Below are 16,473 nucleotides of genomic sequence, written 5' to 3'. Positions count from 1 at the left end.
AAAGTGCTGCAATCACCACACCTGGGAGTGTTCAAAAAACACTGGATGTGGTACTTGGGGACAGGGTTGAGTGGTGACCACAGTGGTGCAGGGGAATTGACTGGACTTGATGATCTAAAAAGTTTTCTCCAATCTGAAGGATCCCACGACTCTGCAATTTGATGACAACTTTGCATGGTGAGAGACAGAAAGGGTCACAAAGAAGTGGCCTAAGAAGTAAAGACATAACACATCAAGATTCCAAAGAACTCCATTTCCATTGGTAGATCTTGAGGGATCACAAACTGGAGACAATTGGATCACCACCTTTAAGGTTTGGAGACAGCACAAACTTCAAGGTTCAGCTTCCCTGCACCTTCAGAGGGAATTGTCCTTGCAGACACAGCCTGAACACAAAGCAAGTGGTGTAAGAAAAGCACCAAGCCTCGGCCACAAGCAGTGAGAGACAAGGCATTGTTACTGCTCACTGTGGTGGGGAATCCATGAAGCAGCTGCTCCATCCAGCAGTGGAGGGTCACAGGGAGGTTTGGGTGTTGAACAGAACGTGTGGCAGCAATTCCCCCATGTGCCATTCCAGCACAAGCATTCATTAATTCCCTACAGGGATTATACACTCTGGCATCAGCCAGAGCAGGGCACTGAACTCCACCACCCTGGGAGTCCTCACTGGCTGTGTCTCAGCAAAGTGACAGGAGCTTTCTGGGTTTGTTCTGAAAACTGACATCATTAAATCATCTCTGTGGATTTTGCAGGAAAGGTGCTTACTCCACAACAAGAACATGGTCTTTAATTGATGAATTTTCAAGACATGGAGATAACCTAATACTGTGTTCCTGCCTGAAGCTGGAGACAGCCTGAAATTGCCAGCTGCAGTTTCAGTTCCCCACTTACCCCAACACGTATCAGCTCAGAGCACAGCCCAGCCCATAATTTTGCTAAGAAAAATATTCTGTGAGTGCTCTCATGCCACAGCCATCATTGTGCTCTCTCACTTTTCAAACACCATCATTTTCCAATAGCCTCTGCACTGTTTGCAAGGCTTCCTTTTCAGAAAAGCTGGAATGAGCCCCAGAACTTAAGGAAATAGGCTTAAAATCCCCTGAAGAGTGAAAATGAACAAGAGCCTAGCTCAGAGAGAATCAAAATTGAAAATGCACAACCTGTCCAACAGTAACTATGGAGCTTTCATCCAATATTTAGTAAACCATCAGTATGTTTTGTACAAAATATGTGTTGAACTGCCCCGAGATGCAATAATGTCACACCCTGCCACAAGCACCTCAACACAACTCCACATTCACAAAGAGCTTTTTTACCCATTTTCCTACCTGACACCACCCTGCCCAGTAATGAACAGTAAAATTTGTTAATTAGCTCTGCTCTAAGGCAAAAGCCAACTTCAGTTCTTCCACACACCAAGCCAGCAGAGGATACCACTGGGAAAGCCACGTGCTCGCTCAGATCTCACCAGAACTGAGGTGGGTACTCAAGGTCAAATTTTCACTCTGCAGTTTTAACTGGATTCAACTCTGTGGATGGAGGAAATGGGAACAGCATCCTCCCACACAGCTTTATTAATAGCAAGGTGCTAGCAATAAGAGTAAATTTGTCCTTAAATTACCATTCATGACTATAAAACAACAAAACTCTGGCAAAACCCAAGGAGAGTTTACTACAGTGAGAGATGATCACTGAAGTATTTCAATTCATGCTGCTTGTACCTTTTCTTTCCAGAATGAATTTACATGGGCTCATTTCCTGCCCAAAGGAAATATCCATTGGGAGAATGCTATAAAGTCAGTCTAGCATGGAACAGTGAAATGAAAGAAAACACTAATTTTGTTTCTCTCACTCGCCCCAAACTCTCAAGATAAGGCAGTTGGAGCAGAAAATTGAAATCTGGCAAAAAATTAAAACCTCATTCAGAAAAACTTTTTTGTATTCCCTCACAAGTGCATTTTAATTTGACTGAGTTATCAGACTTTGAAGGTGTCGCTTCACAAGCTGTATAAAACTGTAAGGGATGGGAGGTGAAAGAAGATTTGCCTAACATGGAAATTTGGTGAGAAAGTGAATCAGTGCTCTGAATTTATTCTGTACTTCATTCACAGATGGGATCTTTAAGAGTGGAAGAGAATCATCCCCTGCAGACTCACCAGTGTGTAGAACCAAAGTGGTCTCAGAAATCCTGGCAAGGCACATTAGACTCCAGTTTGATGGAGGCTGATACATAACCAAATCTTTTTTCCAGGATGGAATTTCTCTTCATTGCAAGAAAATTCACATTAAACAAGAATTCTGTGTGCAGTGGTGCACACCAGGAAATAATAATCTTTAAGAACCTCAGGGAGTGGTGAAAGGATTTGGAAAAAAACTTTGCTGGTTGTTGCAGCTGTTGAGTAGTTGTGAAAAGAAGTACTGGATTTTTCATTTGTGCATTTGTATCACCACAAATCTCTACCTGCTTTTCCAGTGTGACAGGACCACCTAATGCTGTGGTGTGCTGTAATGTCCCATTTTGGCCTTCCAGGTCATTCCCCCAGGTGTGCCTGTGCCTCTCTCCCTTCCCCCTTGCCCCCATGCTGAGTGAGTCCTGTCAATCAGGCTAAACGTTCCAGCAAGGAGTCGTGTGGTTGGTCAAGTTCAAAGGATGCCCCTCAGCCCAGGGGTCATTGGCCTGTCTGGTGTCATCTTCCCCTGAGACCCTGCCCCTCTCACCTGGTTGGTGCTCACCTGTACCTCCCCTCCCCCTGTCCCTGAGCTTAAAAGGTGATCAGAGCATGCGGGGGGATTCTGTTGGAGCAGCTCCTCACGTTCAGACCTCTGGAACCATGGAATAAACCTCTGGACATTAAACCCTCCAGCAGAATCCTCTCCTTTTTCTCTTCACCATCGCCTGAAGCCATTCCTCCTGAGGTAAACGGGGTTCCTAACAAGCCTGGACTTGTTCAGTGCCCAGCTGCAATCTCCAGCAAGCCAAGGTATCTCTGGGGTGATACACCACAGCTGCTGCCTTTGGCCCAGCAGCGAGGGTCAGACTGGCCCAGGCACAATCTAACTGGGAATATTGGGAGCCTTATTCCAATAACCTAATGTAGTTAAAACCAAGAAATGTGCAGGCTGTGATGATCAACATGAAAACCCCAGTCATGAGCAGTGTTTCAAGGCAAGCAAGCTCAGATAAGGGATCAAACTGAGGGCTGACAGAACCCCACACTGAGGTCAGGCCCTTCATTTATGTTCATGCACACGAGGAACATGAGAAATCTCACTCAGTACCAGTCAGGCACCTGTATCCCTGCCCCACTCAGCTGCAGTTACACCATCTGCTAAATGATCTTGTCCTACTCAAGCCACACAAGTTGGATTTTGTTCCCAGTCTGGCTCCCCTCGTTAGCATACACATTGTTTTCCTACCAGAGGTAGCCCATCTCTCTCACACAGGAGCCATGGCCTTGTGAGTACAAGCCTGGGCTGCCTGTCAGCCAGGCACTGACCCTGTCTCCAAGGCTCTCCCGTGGCTGCCAGGAACAGACACTGAGCTCCACGTGGTTCTTACAAACGTCAAGGCTCAACTCCCTTAGGTGAAGTCACAGGAAACTGCAGCAACTTGGAGAGCCAAGTCCTTCCTATCTGCATCTCAGTTGTTTGATTCTAAAGGGAAGGCAGGAAAATAGGCTGGACTGGTCTGGAAAGCCCCAGCATCCTGATATTTCAAAGATTTTGCAACGCCAAATTCCACTGCTCCAACAGCTATTCTTCTACACCCACAAAGCCCTCAAGTCTGTCTCTCCCTATTAAGAAAGTTTAATAACACCAAATTTCCAAGCACTCCATTAGCATGTCCACAGCTAAATTTATTGTGCAGAGATTTATGATGGATATTGTCCACTTTTGGGGAAATCTTCCAAGAAAATCTGATGAAGACAAAGTTTGTTGCAAGGCACTAATACAATTAGCAATAAGTGTTATTGCCATCATTTTAAAGAGCTCCATCTTTTATTAAAAGATTACATCTCCAGACTGGCTTAGTGGGCAAGCTGCTAACACTCAGAAAGAAAAGAGATGCTGCCAAGTTCAAACAGACAAACGTTCTGGGGAGGAGCTGATTCTCCAAGATTTCATCAGCTGCAGGAGCAAGAAGCCTCCCAGGCATGCATTTGTAGAGCCCTCCCTCAGGTGTGCTCAGCAGCACAGCACAGCCACACTCCCCAGCAGCAGCCAGGACATTTGCATTAAACTGCAACTATTTGCATGGATTCTTGAGAAAGGGAAGTGTCAAACATTAATTGTCCCAGGTACCCAGCAGCACTGGAAGCAGCTGCTACACAGGAACCAGGCCCAGGGAAGGTGAACTCTTCCACATGAAACACCCTGGGTGTTTTCTCCCTAATGCCCTGGAATGGCTGAAAGCAGCAGGATCTGTGTGTGCTCTCCCCTCCAACCAGCAGGCAAGGCTAACAACCCCAGTTCTTCCCAGCCAGCCTCCTTCAGCACTGCTTGCCTTGGTAAGCCCTCATTTTGCTGCCTTGTGCATTTTATCCTCCTTCCTATAGCACACAGACAACAGAGGCACTAAAAACAGGCACGTGCACAAGCAAACACCTTTTGCTTTCACTTCCCCAGGGGTGAAAAGTGACTTAGTTCAGCTCTAATTCCAGCAGGGCAAGGATATCAAAGGTCTTAAAGAGATGTGTCAAGTGTCCAGAGGAGAGGGAGCCTGGATGCAGGAGCAGCTTGGCTATTCTGTTGCACTCAGGATCACACAAGATATATTTGTCTACATCCAAGCAGCAGAAACTGGTACAGAGCATCTCCCACTTCAGTTCCCAAGCAGACCAAGTACTATGAATGACCACTCATTTTTTAACTTATCTGCAATGGCCCAAAGTTAATTTAATGTAACTTTTAACATAATGTAAAACAACTAAGGCTTTTCCACCAACTTCATGTGGAAAAAATGAGCACACAAAGAAAGTCTTCAAATGAATTAACCAGCCTGAGCACTGGGAATACAGTATAGGAATCAATTTTGCTCAGCAAAGCTGGGGGGGAGGAGTGGGAATCCATGAGGAAATGCTAAAACAAAACATATGGCTCCAAGACTGAATCCTAAACACTCCGTTTAGAGCTCAGGCAGTTCTATTTTGTACAGTGTAACATTTTTCTTGAATGGGTTTTAAATATCAGGCGTGTGAAACTGGCTGCAGCCAGCACAGGCACCACAGCCAGCAATGAACACCACACTGCAAAAAAACCCAAAAACCCAAGCCCTGAAGTATCATTGGACAAGAGCCTCCCCTTCCAGCCTGATTTTTACATCCAAAGCCCCTGATTGCTCCTGGCCAGCACCTCCAGGCTGCTCTTTTTCAACAGCTGGGATTTCTCTGCTCAAGACTCCTTCACAAGCACCAGACAGATGAGCATGGACATCTTGATAAAATTTGGGAGAGCAGACACCTTAATTCTAAGAAGTTCCTCTCTACCCACAAAAAAAAGTTCTCCCACACAGGGCTGGGATAAACACAGATAGAAATCTAATTTTCAGCCCCAAAAGATCAACGTGATCACATGCAAAACCCAACTCCAAAGCTACTTGAACCACAGTCATTAAAAAAACTAATCATTCCTAAAATGGTGACTTCAATTTTCAATTTAGCCTTGATTTCTGATGGGATAAGAAACTCCCAGCACATCTGTTCGTGCAGCCTGCAAAGGAATCTGTCAGGGGGGAGAGGGCACAGGAGCAGAGCCTGGGAGCACTCCCACCACTAATTCATCTCCTGTTTCTGGCATGGGCTGCTCACAGCACAGGGGATGCTCCTAAATCACACAGCCACAGTCAGCAGGGCTCTAATCTTTCCAGAAAAGTAGCAAAACGAGAATGACCCAGTTCCAACCGACTTCACTCCTGCTACCAGCATTTCCAAGAGGAATTGTGAGATCCAGGGGAACCTGAATGTGTGAGGATCTGATCAGCACAAGCAGCATGAGGTCGATTTTTTTTCAGGCTTCAAAAAGAAGCCTGCAGTAATTTATATGCAATCCACGCTCAGAAGACCAACCACCTTCACAACCACAGCACAGACTATATTCTGCTTTTTAGATAAAAATTGCAGCATCTCCAGAGGCCCTATTCACCTGCAGAACTCTGGCTACTCTGGGGGTACATTTCTCTGAAATGCTTTTGAAATTGCTTCCTCTACCCCACCTGCATTTTATCCTTTCTTAAAATGAAATCAGATTCTCCTCTGATCAAAGTTCCTTGATTAAGAATATACCAGAAGTTATTTAAGCCTAAGGAGGCTACTCAGCAGTTATTAACACTAACCAAGCATAATCAACACGGATATTAATCCACACCTTTAGAATGGCATGAGTCATCCCCAGTGCTGAGTAATCCTTTTTTATTTATATATAGTATTAGCCAGAATCAGGGAGCAGTTTTACAGTACAGGGTCTCTTTGCAGGTGGGAAACTTGCTTTTTCTGTTCCTGCACTTGAGTGCTATGGAACCATCCACATCCAATAAAAGCCACATATGGCTATTTTCAGGCCAAAATAGTACAAATTAAAGAACTGGGCTACAAATGGACTTCCATTATTCCACGTGAAAAAAACAGCTGAGCTGGTAATCTCAAAATTTACTCTAAATTTTAAGACTAATGTCGTTTTTTTTTTCATCAGGAAACAAGTTAAATCCTTTAAAAGCACCGGTACAAGGTTCATCTCTTTCCACAGCAGAACGTCTCTTTGTTCCGTGCTGAAGAACCTTTACAGCTCCTCAGTTATAAAGAGAGCTCAAAAAAAAAATAAAAAAACTTAACCAAAAAACCCTTGAGGTTTACAGGAGACACGAAGCAGGAGGCAAGGCAGTCCAGCTCAGTTAACACAGTGACATTTTGTCCCACAAATCATATACGTGCTAGGAAACTTGCGTCACATCTCCATGCAGGCCGCTGGCAGCCACGGCAGGGTTTGAAAGGAGCAAAGGGGGGGCAGGGGACAGCAAAGTTAAAAAGAGAAACCATATGTTTGCAATATACACATCTCAGGGCAGCTCCGTCACACGCGAAATGCCAACACAACCCTTCGGCGAGCAGGCGACATCCAGACACTCGGTTTGCGGAGGGACGGGGAAGATACAGAAGAAATTCAACACTTTTTGACTTTTTTGCAGATTTCTCCCTGAGTTCTGTCAGTTAACAGGAGACAACATCTCTGTGTGTCTCCCAGCATTCTGAGGCTGTGGGATGTGCATCTCCAGCAGCGAGTTCTCCCAAGAGCAGAAGTGTATTTACATTCCCTCTTGTTCCATCCCCAGCTACAAAGAGGCATTGGCTCCTGTCTTTGATTACTCACGTCCAAATCCTTTCTTTTTGCCACCACAAAACCCCCCTCTGCAGGCTCTCAAAAGAAAAGGAAGAATTTCCTAGGAGAAATTCAGTTCTCTTTCCACAGGAAATCGGTGGCACGTTCTCCCCTTTCCTCCCCACACCTGTATCTCCTGCTCCTCAGGGAGGCTGAACATCCTCCCCCCAGGACACGTTTTCCAGAGGAGATTTAAAGGGTTGGTCTGTAGGATTACACCTCCCCTTGGTCTCCTTCCTAAAGCACTGCTGCTGCCTCTGAGCAGAGGGAGAGGACAAAGCCTGGTCCCACAGAGTACAAGGGATTTCCAGAAGGATTTCCCCCACTCCACAGCTTTAGTTCCTTCCTACTTTTAAACAATGCTAAGAATTTAATCTCTTAAAGCAGCATTTTCACAAACTCTCCAACCCTGAACAGAAAACAAACCTCCCCACGAGGCAGAGATGGAAAGCCTGGGCATGACAGTGCTACGTCATCCAGAAACTTCAAATAAAAGCACTCCACAAAGATTACTCAAAGAATTAACCTCCTTCCTAAAACCCTTTGGCCGGGAGCCCGCCCTGCCACTCTCCTGCTTCATTCCGAGTCTCCGGAGGGTGAGACGGGAGGCACCGACCTTAGAGTCACCTGTGGCACCACCTCCGATGTGTCACACGCTCGCCCTAGAGCAATATATCCCTCAAACACACCCCAACAAAATGGTCGAGACAGCCAATAAATCAGTACAGCGGCAGGCCTTTGGTAACTGGGCAGCTTAACGCCAAGAGAGAGTGAAGAAGGAAAAGAAAAATCATTTAATGGAGAGAGCAAGGAGTGGGGCCTCGAGCTGAGGACAATGAATGAAAAGGCACGGCAGCAGCAAAACCCCAGGGTGAAAGGCTCGTCCGGCGGCTCTGCCAAACCCTCCGTGCAGGGACCAAAGCAGCGCGGGGCTCCGAAACTGCCGAGAGGGGCGATGGCCCCAAAAGGAGCCGGGGTGCCCCAGCAGGAGACAGTCCCCGCCAGCTCCGGAGCTCACTCCCGCTGAGTGAACCTCAGCCCCAGCACATCCCCGACCACACCGTGGGGGGAAGCAAAGCCCCCCAAAGCCGATCCTGTCCGAGGATCCGAGCGGACCCAGAGCCTGCCCAGAGGAGCGGGCAGAGGCCAGGGAGGAGCCCCCGGCCAGGGGGGCGTCCCCGCCACCACCACAATCCCTTCCTGGCATGGGGCAGACCCACATCCCCTTCCGCGGGCCGCACACACAGGTGAGGAGGGGCAGCAGCCTCAGCAGAGGGGTCCCACAGAGCCCCTCAGAGTCCCCGGCAAGGCGAGGGGACAGAGCCGCTCACATCCTCCCGACATACGTGGCTGGAGGGGGGGCGGTCACACCGTCCCAGCCCGTGCCGGGCTGTGTGCGACGGAACCCCTCCAGATGAGGGGCACCCCAGACCCTCACACCCTTCAGAGAAGGGGGACAGACACCCCCCTCAGCTGAGGGCCCCCCAAACCTTCACACAGCTCAGTGTGGGGGGACGGACCCTCTCACAGCCTCACATGGCTGAGGGAGGGGGAAGCCACACAGTCCCACTCCTTTGCGCGGTGTGTGACAGGATCCCCCTCAGTTGAAGGGGATCGGACCCCCCCTTCCCTCAGCGGACTCACACCCCCACATCCGAGGGGCACCCTGCACCCTCCCGCACCCCAATGACCGCTCACCGATGACCTCCTGCAGCTCGTAGTCATCCTTGTTGATGGACCAGGGCAGCGCGCTGGGCTCCTCGGCCATGGCCGCGCCGCGCCCGCCGCCCTCCGCGCCGCGAGGGGGAGCGTCCCCGAGGGGCGAGGGAGCGGAGAGGAGGCGCTGCGGTGTCCCGGCTGTCCCCGAAGCACGGCCGAGTCCGAGCCCCCTCCTCCTCCGCCTCCTCCTCTCCCGCCGCTACCGCCGGCCCAACTCCGGCCACCGCCACCTCCTGCACCTGCCCATGCCGGGAGCGCTAACGTCACCGCGTGCGCCCCGCCCGCCACGGCAGGGCGCCGCCCGACGCCATCTTGAGCGTGGCGTGGCAACACCCCTCCCGCCGCCAGAAGGCAACTACGCCACGGTTTTCTCGGTTATCCCCACCGGCCTCAAGGGACGGGCCGGTAGGGGAGGACTCCAAGGCGAAGTACGGAGGAGGAGCCCCTAAGGAAAGGGCGGGGATGCCACACACAAGATGGCGGCGGCGAGCACCGTCCCCGCCCTCAGGCACAAGGCGGGAGCGGGTGCCTGTTTAAGAGCAAGGAGGGTCACGATTGGCTGGCCGCTGCCGGATCCGCTGCTCCTATTGGTCGAGCGGCTGTCAATCATGTGCTGGCGTTTCCCGGGTCCCTGTGCCCGAGGGGCCGGGCCCCGCTCCTGCCGTCAGGGGATCCGGAGCCTGCGGGCGGGAGCGGGGCCTGGCCCGGCCCGGGCGCTACAGGGATGCACATTCCGTGTTTAAAAATAGTGTGTGAGGGATCAGGGGGCCTGGTATGCTCGCAGCCCCCCAGGATGGGCAATTCTCTGCTCCATGCTGCAGTTCCAGCGCTCGTGGATATGTCCAACGCCCTCATGGAGGTGTCCTGCACGTTCATCCTGCGGTTTAAGGCTCCACACCCGGAGCTATTTTAGCTGGATACACTCAGGAGTACATCTGCTGGTCATTGAGGAAAAGAAATTGAAATTTGAAAGAGAGCGGAATCACGAAGGCTGATGTCACTCTCTAATATATACACATTTAAATTGTTTATAGTTTGTGGATTATTTTTGTTTTCTCACCTGAAAAGAGATAAAACAGCATCTCACTATTGCAATGCAGGAGTGTAACCATCAGGAGAACCGACTTGGAATCCGAGTATCAGGTTTCATCCTTTGCTGGTCACTGTTCTTCTTGTGGCTGGATGTCAGGCCCTTCTGTGGGTCAAAGAACATCAGTTACATGTATTTTTAGTTTATTAGGGCAAATTCCTGAGATTCCTCTGGTCAACCAGGCTTTGTGGAGGGCCACTGCCAAAGGCATGGTCTGACCACAGTGCTTTCACTCGTGCTCTAATGCAGGACACCAGCTCATTCCTTTTCTCTTTTTTTGTGTTCTGCAAAAGCCCCACAGCCCCATCTCGATCACTGCTGTACAGGCTCTGCCATAAGGCAGAACCTCCAACTGAAAAGCTGTTTATTTTCCTGCTTGTCTGTGTTAAACATTCCCCTGCTGAGCCATTTTTAATATTTGCTAAATATGCCTTAATTACTGCTCGGAACCGTCTCTGTGATCTTTTAACCATGTTATAAAAAGAGTTTATATAGCAATTAAAAACAGGTTTTACCCCAGAGCAGGCACCGGGGTAGCCAGTGTCATATTTCTGATAGCTAACAGCATGGTAAAAATGGATCTGAGCCAGGCACCAACTACAAAAAGAGGCTTATACACTTAATTTTACCACATGCTTTTAAATTCAGAACCATCTTTTGGATTCTCTTATTCTGGGCTGAAAATCCTCTCCCTGAAGGCAATGCTAAAACTCTTACTGCTTTAGACCACTGGGGTAGGATTAGGTCCACAATGTGCCTTGTTCTTTAAGAATAACCACAGGCTTTGATCAAAATTAAAATTTAAAATGTTCACTGGCAGGACCACTAGTGGCCACGTGAGCATAGAGAGATGAGTGCTACATTTTATTTTTCCAGGTCTTCCATGAAAGATGCATTTCCATATTTTTAAACCCAGATCTCTCATTCAGTCATAGACTCCAGGTCTCATAAATTTTGCAATTTTTTTTTTTTAATGAACTCAGCATTTTGAGTCTCTCAAAAGTCAGGGGTTGCTGTTGCACTCATTCATTTGGTGGGTTGTTCCAAGCTGAGTCTGCTGAGGGATGAAAACACGGAGCTGGATTCCACAAAGCTTTTATTCCTTAGCCAACTTCAGACTTCCAAGCAGCACCTTCTCCTCTTTCATCCCTTCTGCTCATCCTCTTTTCCCTGATTTTCTGAATTTTGCCTGTCTCGTGTAGGCTGTGAGCTCCTCAGGGCAGAGGCAATGCCTCTATTTATAAAAGAGCTGTGAAGTGGTGCTGCTGAATCAAGTGCTCTTTTGTAATAACAAGAAATTTTAGTGGAAATATGAAGTGGAAAAGCAGCTTCCTGGTGTATCCACCTCCGCTCTGGACCGGGCTTTAGGGGAGACTGAGAAGTGGAAAAACTTCAGATGCCTTTCAGGTGGGAAGGCTGCAGCCTGAGAAAGAAAAAATCCCTGAGGAAAAAAAAAAAAAAAAGACATTCCAGCGCTGGGTTTCCTGCATTTTTTGATTTCCAGTAAAACACCACGGATCAGGGCAGGCAGGGCGCTCCTCCTCCATCAATTCTGCAGCAGAATGGAGGCTTTCTCCTGGCTCCTGCATTTCACTGATATCCTGGGGCTGGTGTTGCACTGCCAAAGCCTTGGCACACCAGGCACACAATGCATGCTCACACAAAATGCTCCCCTTCTCGTCAGGCACAAGCTTTCCTGCCTTTCTGGGCCAATTTCTTATTGTTCCAGTGAAACTTACTGGCACTGTCCAGCTCCTAGCTTGGTTTTTCCATCCATGTAATATTGTAAAAATGATGTTTAATACCCAGATTGGTTTTCAATGCTCAGCACACAGACATTGCTACTTTTAGTACCTGTAAAGGGTTCTTGATGGGTTTTGTCACCTCTGCTGTAAGACAAAAGGGAACCAACTTTTTAGCAGGGCCTGTTGCAGTAGGACAGGGGCAATGACTTTAAACTGAAGGACTGCCAGTTTAGATGAGATATCAGACAGAATTTTTTTATCATAAGGGTGGTGAGGCACTGGCACAGGTTGCCCAGAGAGGTGGTGATGCCCCATTCCTGCAAATATTAAAGGCCAGGTTGGATGGGGCTCTGGCAAACTGGTTTGGTTGAAGCTGTCCCTGGTCATTGCAGAGGAGTTGGGCTGAATGGCCTTTAAAGGTCCCTTCCAACCCAAACTATTTTATAATTCTGTGATCATCATCACAACTGTGAACATAAACTAACTTTTGGCTTTTTACAGAGAACTAATTTCAACTCCAGTTTGTGTATTGATGCCCTACAGATTTCATCTTTCTGGTCATGTAGCCTCTCAGATATATAATTTTCTCCTTGCTAGAGTTGAAGCCAGAGTTGCTCTTTCAGCCCAGCCATGCAGAGACATTTGCTGTCACAGTTTAGCTGTGTTCAGGGCCGTGGCATTTGTTGCCATGTTTATGGTTTAAGGCTCTTTAAGGCACCATAAACCTCTGTGTGTAAGAGCAGTGGCTGCCAGGGCTGGTGCAGACAATGGCACCACATGTGCCTGGGGAGCTGCCTGGTACAGCCTGGGCTGAGGGAAGCCCATCAATGCCTGTTTTATTGCCCACGTCCTCGAGCAGAATGCCTGACCTTGTTCCACTGCAGAATTTGCCTGCTGTTCTCTCTTCATGGAAACACTTCCAGGTTTATTGAAGGGACCTCACTCTATCAAACTGCAGCTGATTACTTAACTAAATACAAGGCAGTTTCCTCTCCAACAAACAAAGGCAGGCACTGCACTTGATCTCCAGGGCTTTCTCCTGGCAGCTTTGCTTTGGAGAAATGATGTGAAGACCCTGCAGTGGAGGAAGGAGCAGTGATTTCAAACCCTCCAAGTGGAGCAAGCTTTTAATAATAGTTGTTTTCAAACCACAAGCTAAATTCCAGTCTAAACCACACCAGCAGGTTTTCCTAAGTGATCCCGTGTGCTACCCTGTATCTCCACCCCGTCACTGAGCCATTTCAAATTCAGCTCTGAGGTCACTTTGAAGTCAAGTAGCTGAAGGCCCAGTTTTAACAGGTGAATTCTGGTTCTCACAGGGTGTTTACTGAAACCAGCTTTCACTCTGCAAACACACTTCTCATCCCAGCAGCCTGCCTCTCCACAGAAACTCTGTGCTGCTCTCTAACTTCCTTCACTGAAAATAGCCCCCAGATTTTAAGCTCCAGGAAACAAGAAAAGAGTTTATCTCCAAGACAAGTTTTTTTCTTCTTACACATTTCTTCTAAGTTTATGATTTTTTTTTAGTGTATAAATTGAAAGCCATTAACCCTCTCTGTAACAAATTAATTGCTACCTCCTTCCAATCTAATATAAAAATCAATGCTTGAGAAATAATTATAACAAGATCTTGATTAGCACATACCTGAACCATTTAATAATCAGCCCTTGCTCTGCTCTGGTTTCCAATAATGCTGTCTTAATACCTCTTTGTCTTTACAGGAGCCAGTGAAAGACACTTCACATGCCTGCACCTCTTTTCACCCTGGGAAAGTCACAGCTTCTGAGGACAGAAAGGTTTTCTCACCAGCCTCTTCTGTGCAGGGTAAATCTCCATCATAAAGCATTTTCTAAGCAGCTGACCAGCACAGGGATGAGAATGTGTTTCAGAGCTTTTTCCCTGGTTCTTCCAAGTGCAAAATGAGCCTGGTGGAAGCAGCCAGACCCTGCTGGACAAGTGGATACATCTGGCCTGACTCTTCTGCAGCTAGCTGAGGAAGGGTGGCCAAGGACTTAAATACACTGTGTGTGTTTAACACCATTTTGACATTTTAATATTCAACAAAACTCTTCTAGAAAAAACTCAGTCTGCTCATTACCCCTGACACACCCTCAGAAGGAGATTGAAGTGCCCAGGGACACATTGGACTTGTCTGCTGCAACAGCAAGTGGCAGGGAGGGCTGGCCATGGCAGGGCTGAGCACAGAAAGCAGTTCTGGAGGTGCTCCCATGGATATTCTCTCAGCTGGGAGTGTTTGGTCCCAATTTACAGCTGGCAAACTTTGAAGAAATCAAATAAAACTTCTTTTGTAATGTTACAGTAAGAGGAGTTCTCTTAAAAGGCAATGAGAAGAGAAACTCTAGGAATAGAAAGATAGGATTGGATAAGATTTCATTCATTTCTTGCCATCTGGGAATAAAATTTGTGAGGGAATACTGTTCTTATCCTTAAAACTGGCCAATATCTACTGGAACCAGCAAAGCAGAGGGCAGGCAAGGTTTATGGTTCACATTAGCAGATTCTAGTGACATGAGTTTACAATAATGGTCTAATAGTTCAGTGTAACAGTGACTCATGGCTTATTACTGTGGTGATAGGAATGTAAAGAGATCTCATTTGAAAAAAATATATTTGGATAGTTCACATCCTTTCCTCCCTACTCACGAATTCCTGTGCCATTGACTGCTAGCTGCTAAAAATAGGATCCTTTTTGTGTATCTAAAGGAAAACCTGGAATCAGAGACAGTGGGAGGGCACCAAGGTCCTTGCACACAGGGCCTTCAGGAAATATTTGTACTGAAAGCCCTCTGAGAGTGCAGGAATGTTTTTAAAAGATGGGAACAATCTAAGAAGGCATCTTAGAAAGAAGAAGGAGAGGAATTAATGAATCACAGCAGTTCCCAGCTCTGGTATTTTGCACCACAGGGGTGGGAGGTACAGGACCAAGCTGCAGCTTTGTCTTGGAGAAGCTGTTCCACTTCAGCAGCAGGAAAGTCCAGGGAACAGCCCAGGAACAGCCCTGTATGCTGAGGAGGAGCCACAAGAGGAGACTCACTGGGAGTCATTTGAAGTTGTACAAGTCCCTTAAGGACAGCAGCAGGAAAGAGGATCTGGGAAGACATGAGGAAGGTATCTGCAAACAAAATGGATTATCACCACCACCCCTTCAAAAAAAGAAAAAAACCCACGTGGCACCTCAGAAACAAACTGCTGAAGTGTGAAATCATGCAGCAGGGAAAGCTGTCACAGAGAATCAGAAATTTATTTAATAGACACAAATTGACTGCTGCATGATTTGTGCAGAGTGCTGCTTGCTGAGAGGGAGAGAGATCCACAGCTCTGGAGAGCTGAGCAGAGGCAACACCAGGCAAAAGGTGTGGAAAGGAAAAATAAAGCAAAAATGTTGTCGTTGGTAATTGTACGTGTACTGAATGCTTCCTCTTCAGCAGGGAACAATTAAAATCGATGGCAGGATGCAAGGTAACAAAAGGAAATGACTGATCAATATGCATGTCTTGGAGCTGAAGACAAGCCCTTCTGCCAAGAGCAGCATGCTGATGAGGGAGATTCTGAGAGGGAAGCTGAAAAACTTCCACTCCTGATGCTCAAAAACACAACACAGCTGAGCAGATGCCAGGTGCAGTGCTAGCAGAGGTGAAGGCACCAAGGAGTCTAGAGAATAACTGGTAGGAAAAGCAGGGAATATTAATTTGAAGACTAAATAGATTTAAAGTAAAAAATGTGATGCTTGTCTTCTTTGCCTTTCTAAAGATCTCAAAAGGCCTTTACATTGTGGTCTTTACATACCTGTGCAAGGTATTGGAGATACTGAGACTGATATTGTAAGGCCAATGTCCAGTTTATTCCTTGGCTCAAAGCACTTGAAATCTCATTTCCCAGTATATTTCACTGGGTGGGTCTCTGTTAAGTGCTACCAAAAATCAAACACTAAATCTTTCATGATTCAGTAGTTTTAAATCTGTCACCCAGATTTCTGAATACTTTTGAAAATGTTGCTGTAAAGCTGACTGCAGGGTCTGCCATGGCCCCACAGTGGGACAGGGAAAAGGATGTGGAACTCCAGATTTGCTTTCCCAGTTTTTCCCCTCCTGAGTGGTATTTGTTCCTGAGGCCTCAGAAATGGCACATGAACAGTTAAACACCTCAGGTCTTGCAGCTCATACATCTCATTCTGCTGACACAGCTGAAGATCAGAGCCAGAAAAATGCTGCAAAAACTTTGTGAAAGTTCACTTCATGGTAACCCCACATTTGCCTGAACACATTCCCCATGAATTCCTGACCAGCACCCTAAACAGTGGATAAAAACCCATTTTATCACCTCGTGACTTTGATTTCATTCAGAAACCATAGAAAATTGCAGCATTGAGCCTCCACGTTCTCACTGGGCTTGAAGCAGGGGTTCTCCTCAAGATCCTGCATCTTGTCCCCCACTGCCTGCTCTGCAGAGCCCTGCTGCTCTCTTGGCACAGGTGGATAAGCAGCCACTCCCCTGAGGAGCCAGCAGGAGCCAGTGCATCTTTCCCT

The 16,473-nt window shown here is 47.4% G+C and overlaps 1 protein-coding gene across 1 annotated transcript in view; it reads right to left on the bottom strand.

Annotated features, from left to right (window-relative positions):
* The window catches only part of OXSR1 (oxidative stress responsive kinase 1), an 89,484-nt gene extending 80,263 nt beyond the window's left edge, over positions 1 to 9,221 (bottom strand). Inside the window, exon 1 of the mRNA XM_058034301.1 lies at positions 9,070 to 9,221. Within this exon, the coding sequence (XP_057890284.1) occupies positions 9,070 to 9,139 (70 nt within the window). The 5' untranslated portion in view covers positions 9,140 to 9,221. The remainder of the gene's footprint in view (positions 1 to 9,069) is intronic.
* Positions 9,222 to 16,473: the final 7,252 nt, after the last annotated feature.

The sequence above is a fragment of the Melospiza georgiana genome, chromosome 1, assembly GCF_028018845.1.
Source record: "Melospiza georgiana isolate bMelGeo1 chromosome 1, bMelGeo1.pri, whole genome shotgun sequence".
NCBI lineage: Eukaryota > Metazoa > Chordata > Aves > Passeriformes > Passerellidae > Melospiza > Melospiza georgiana.
The sequence above is the reverse complement of the archived record's forward strand: the minus strand, read 5'-3'. Positions and strand labels throughout refer to the sequence as shown.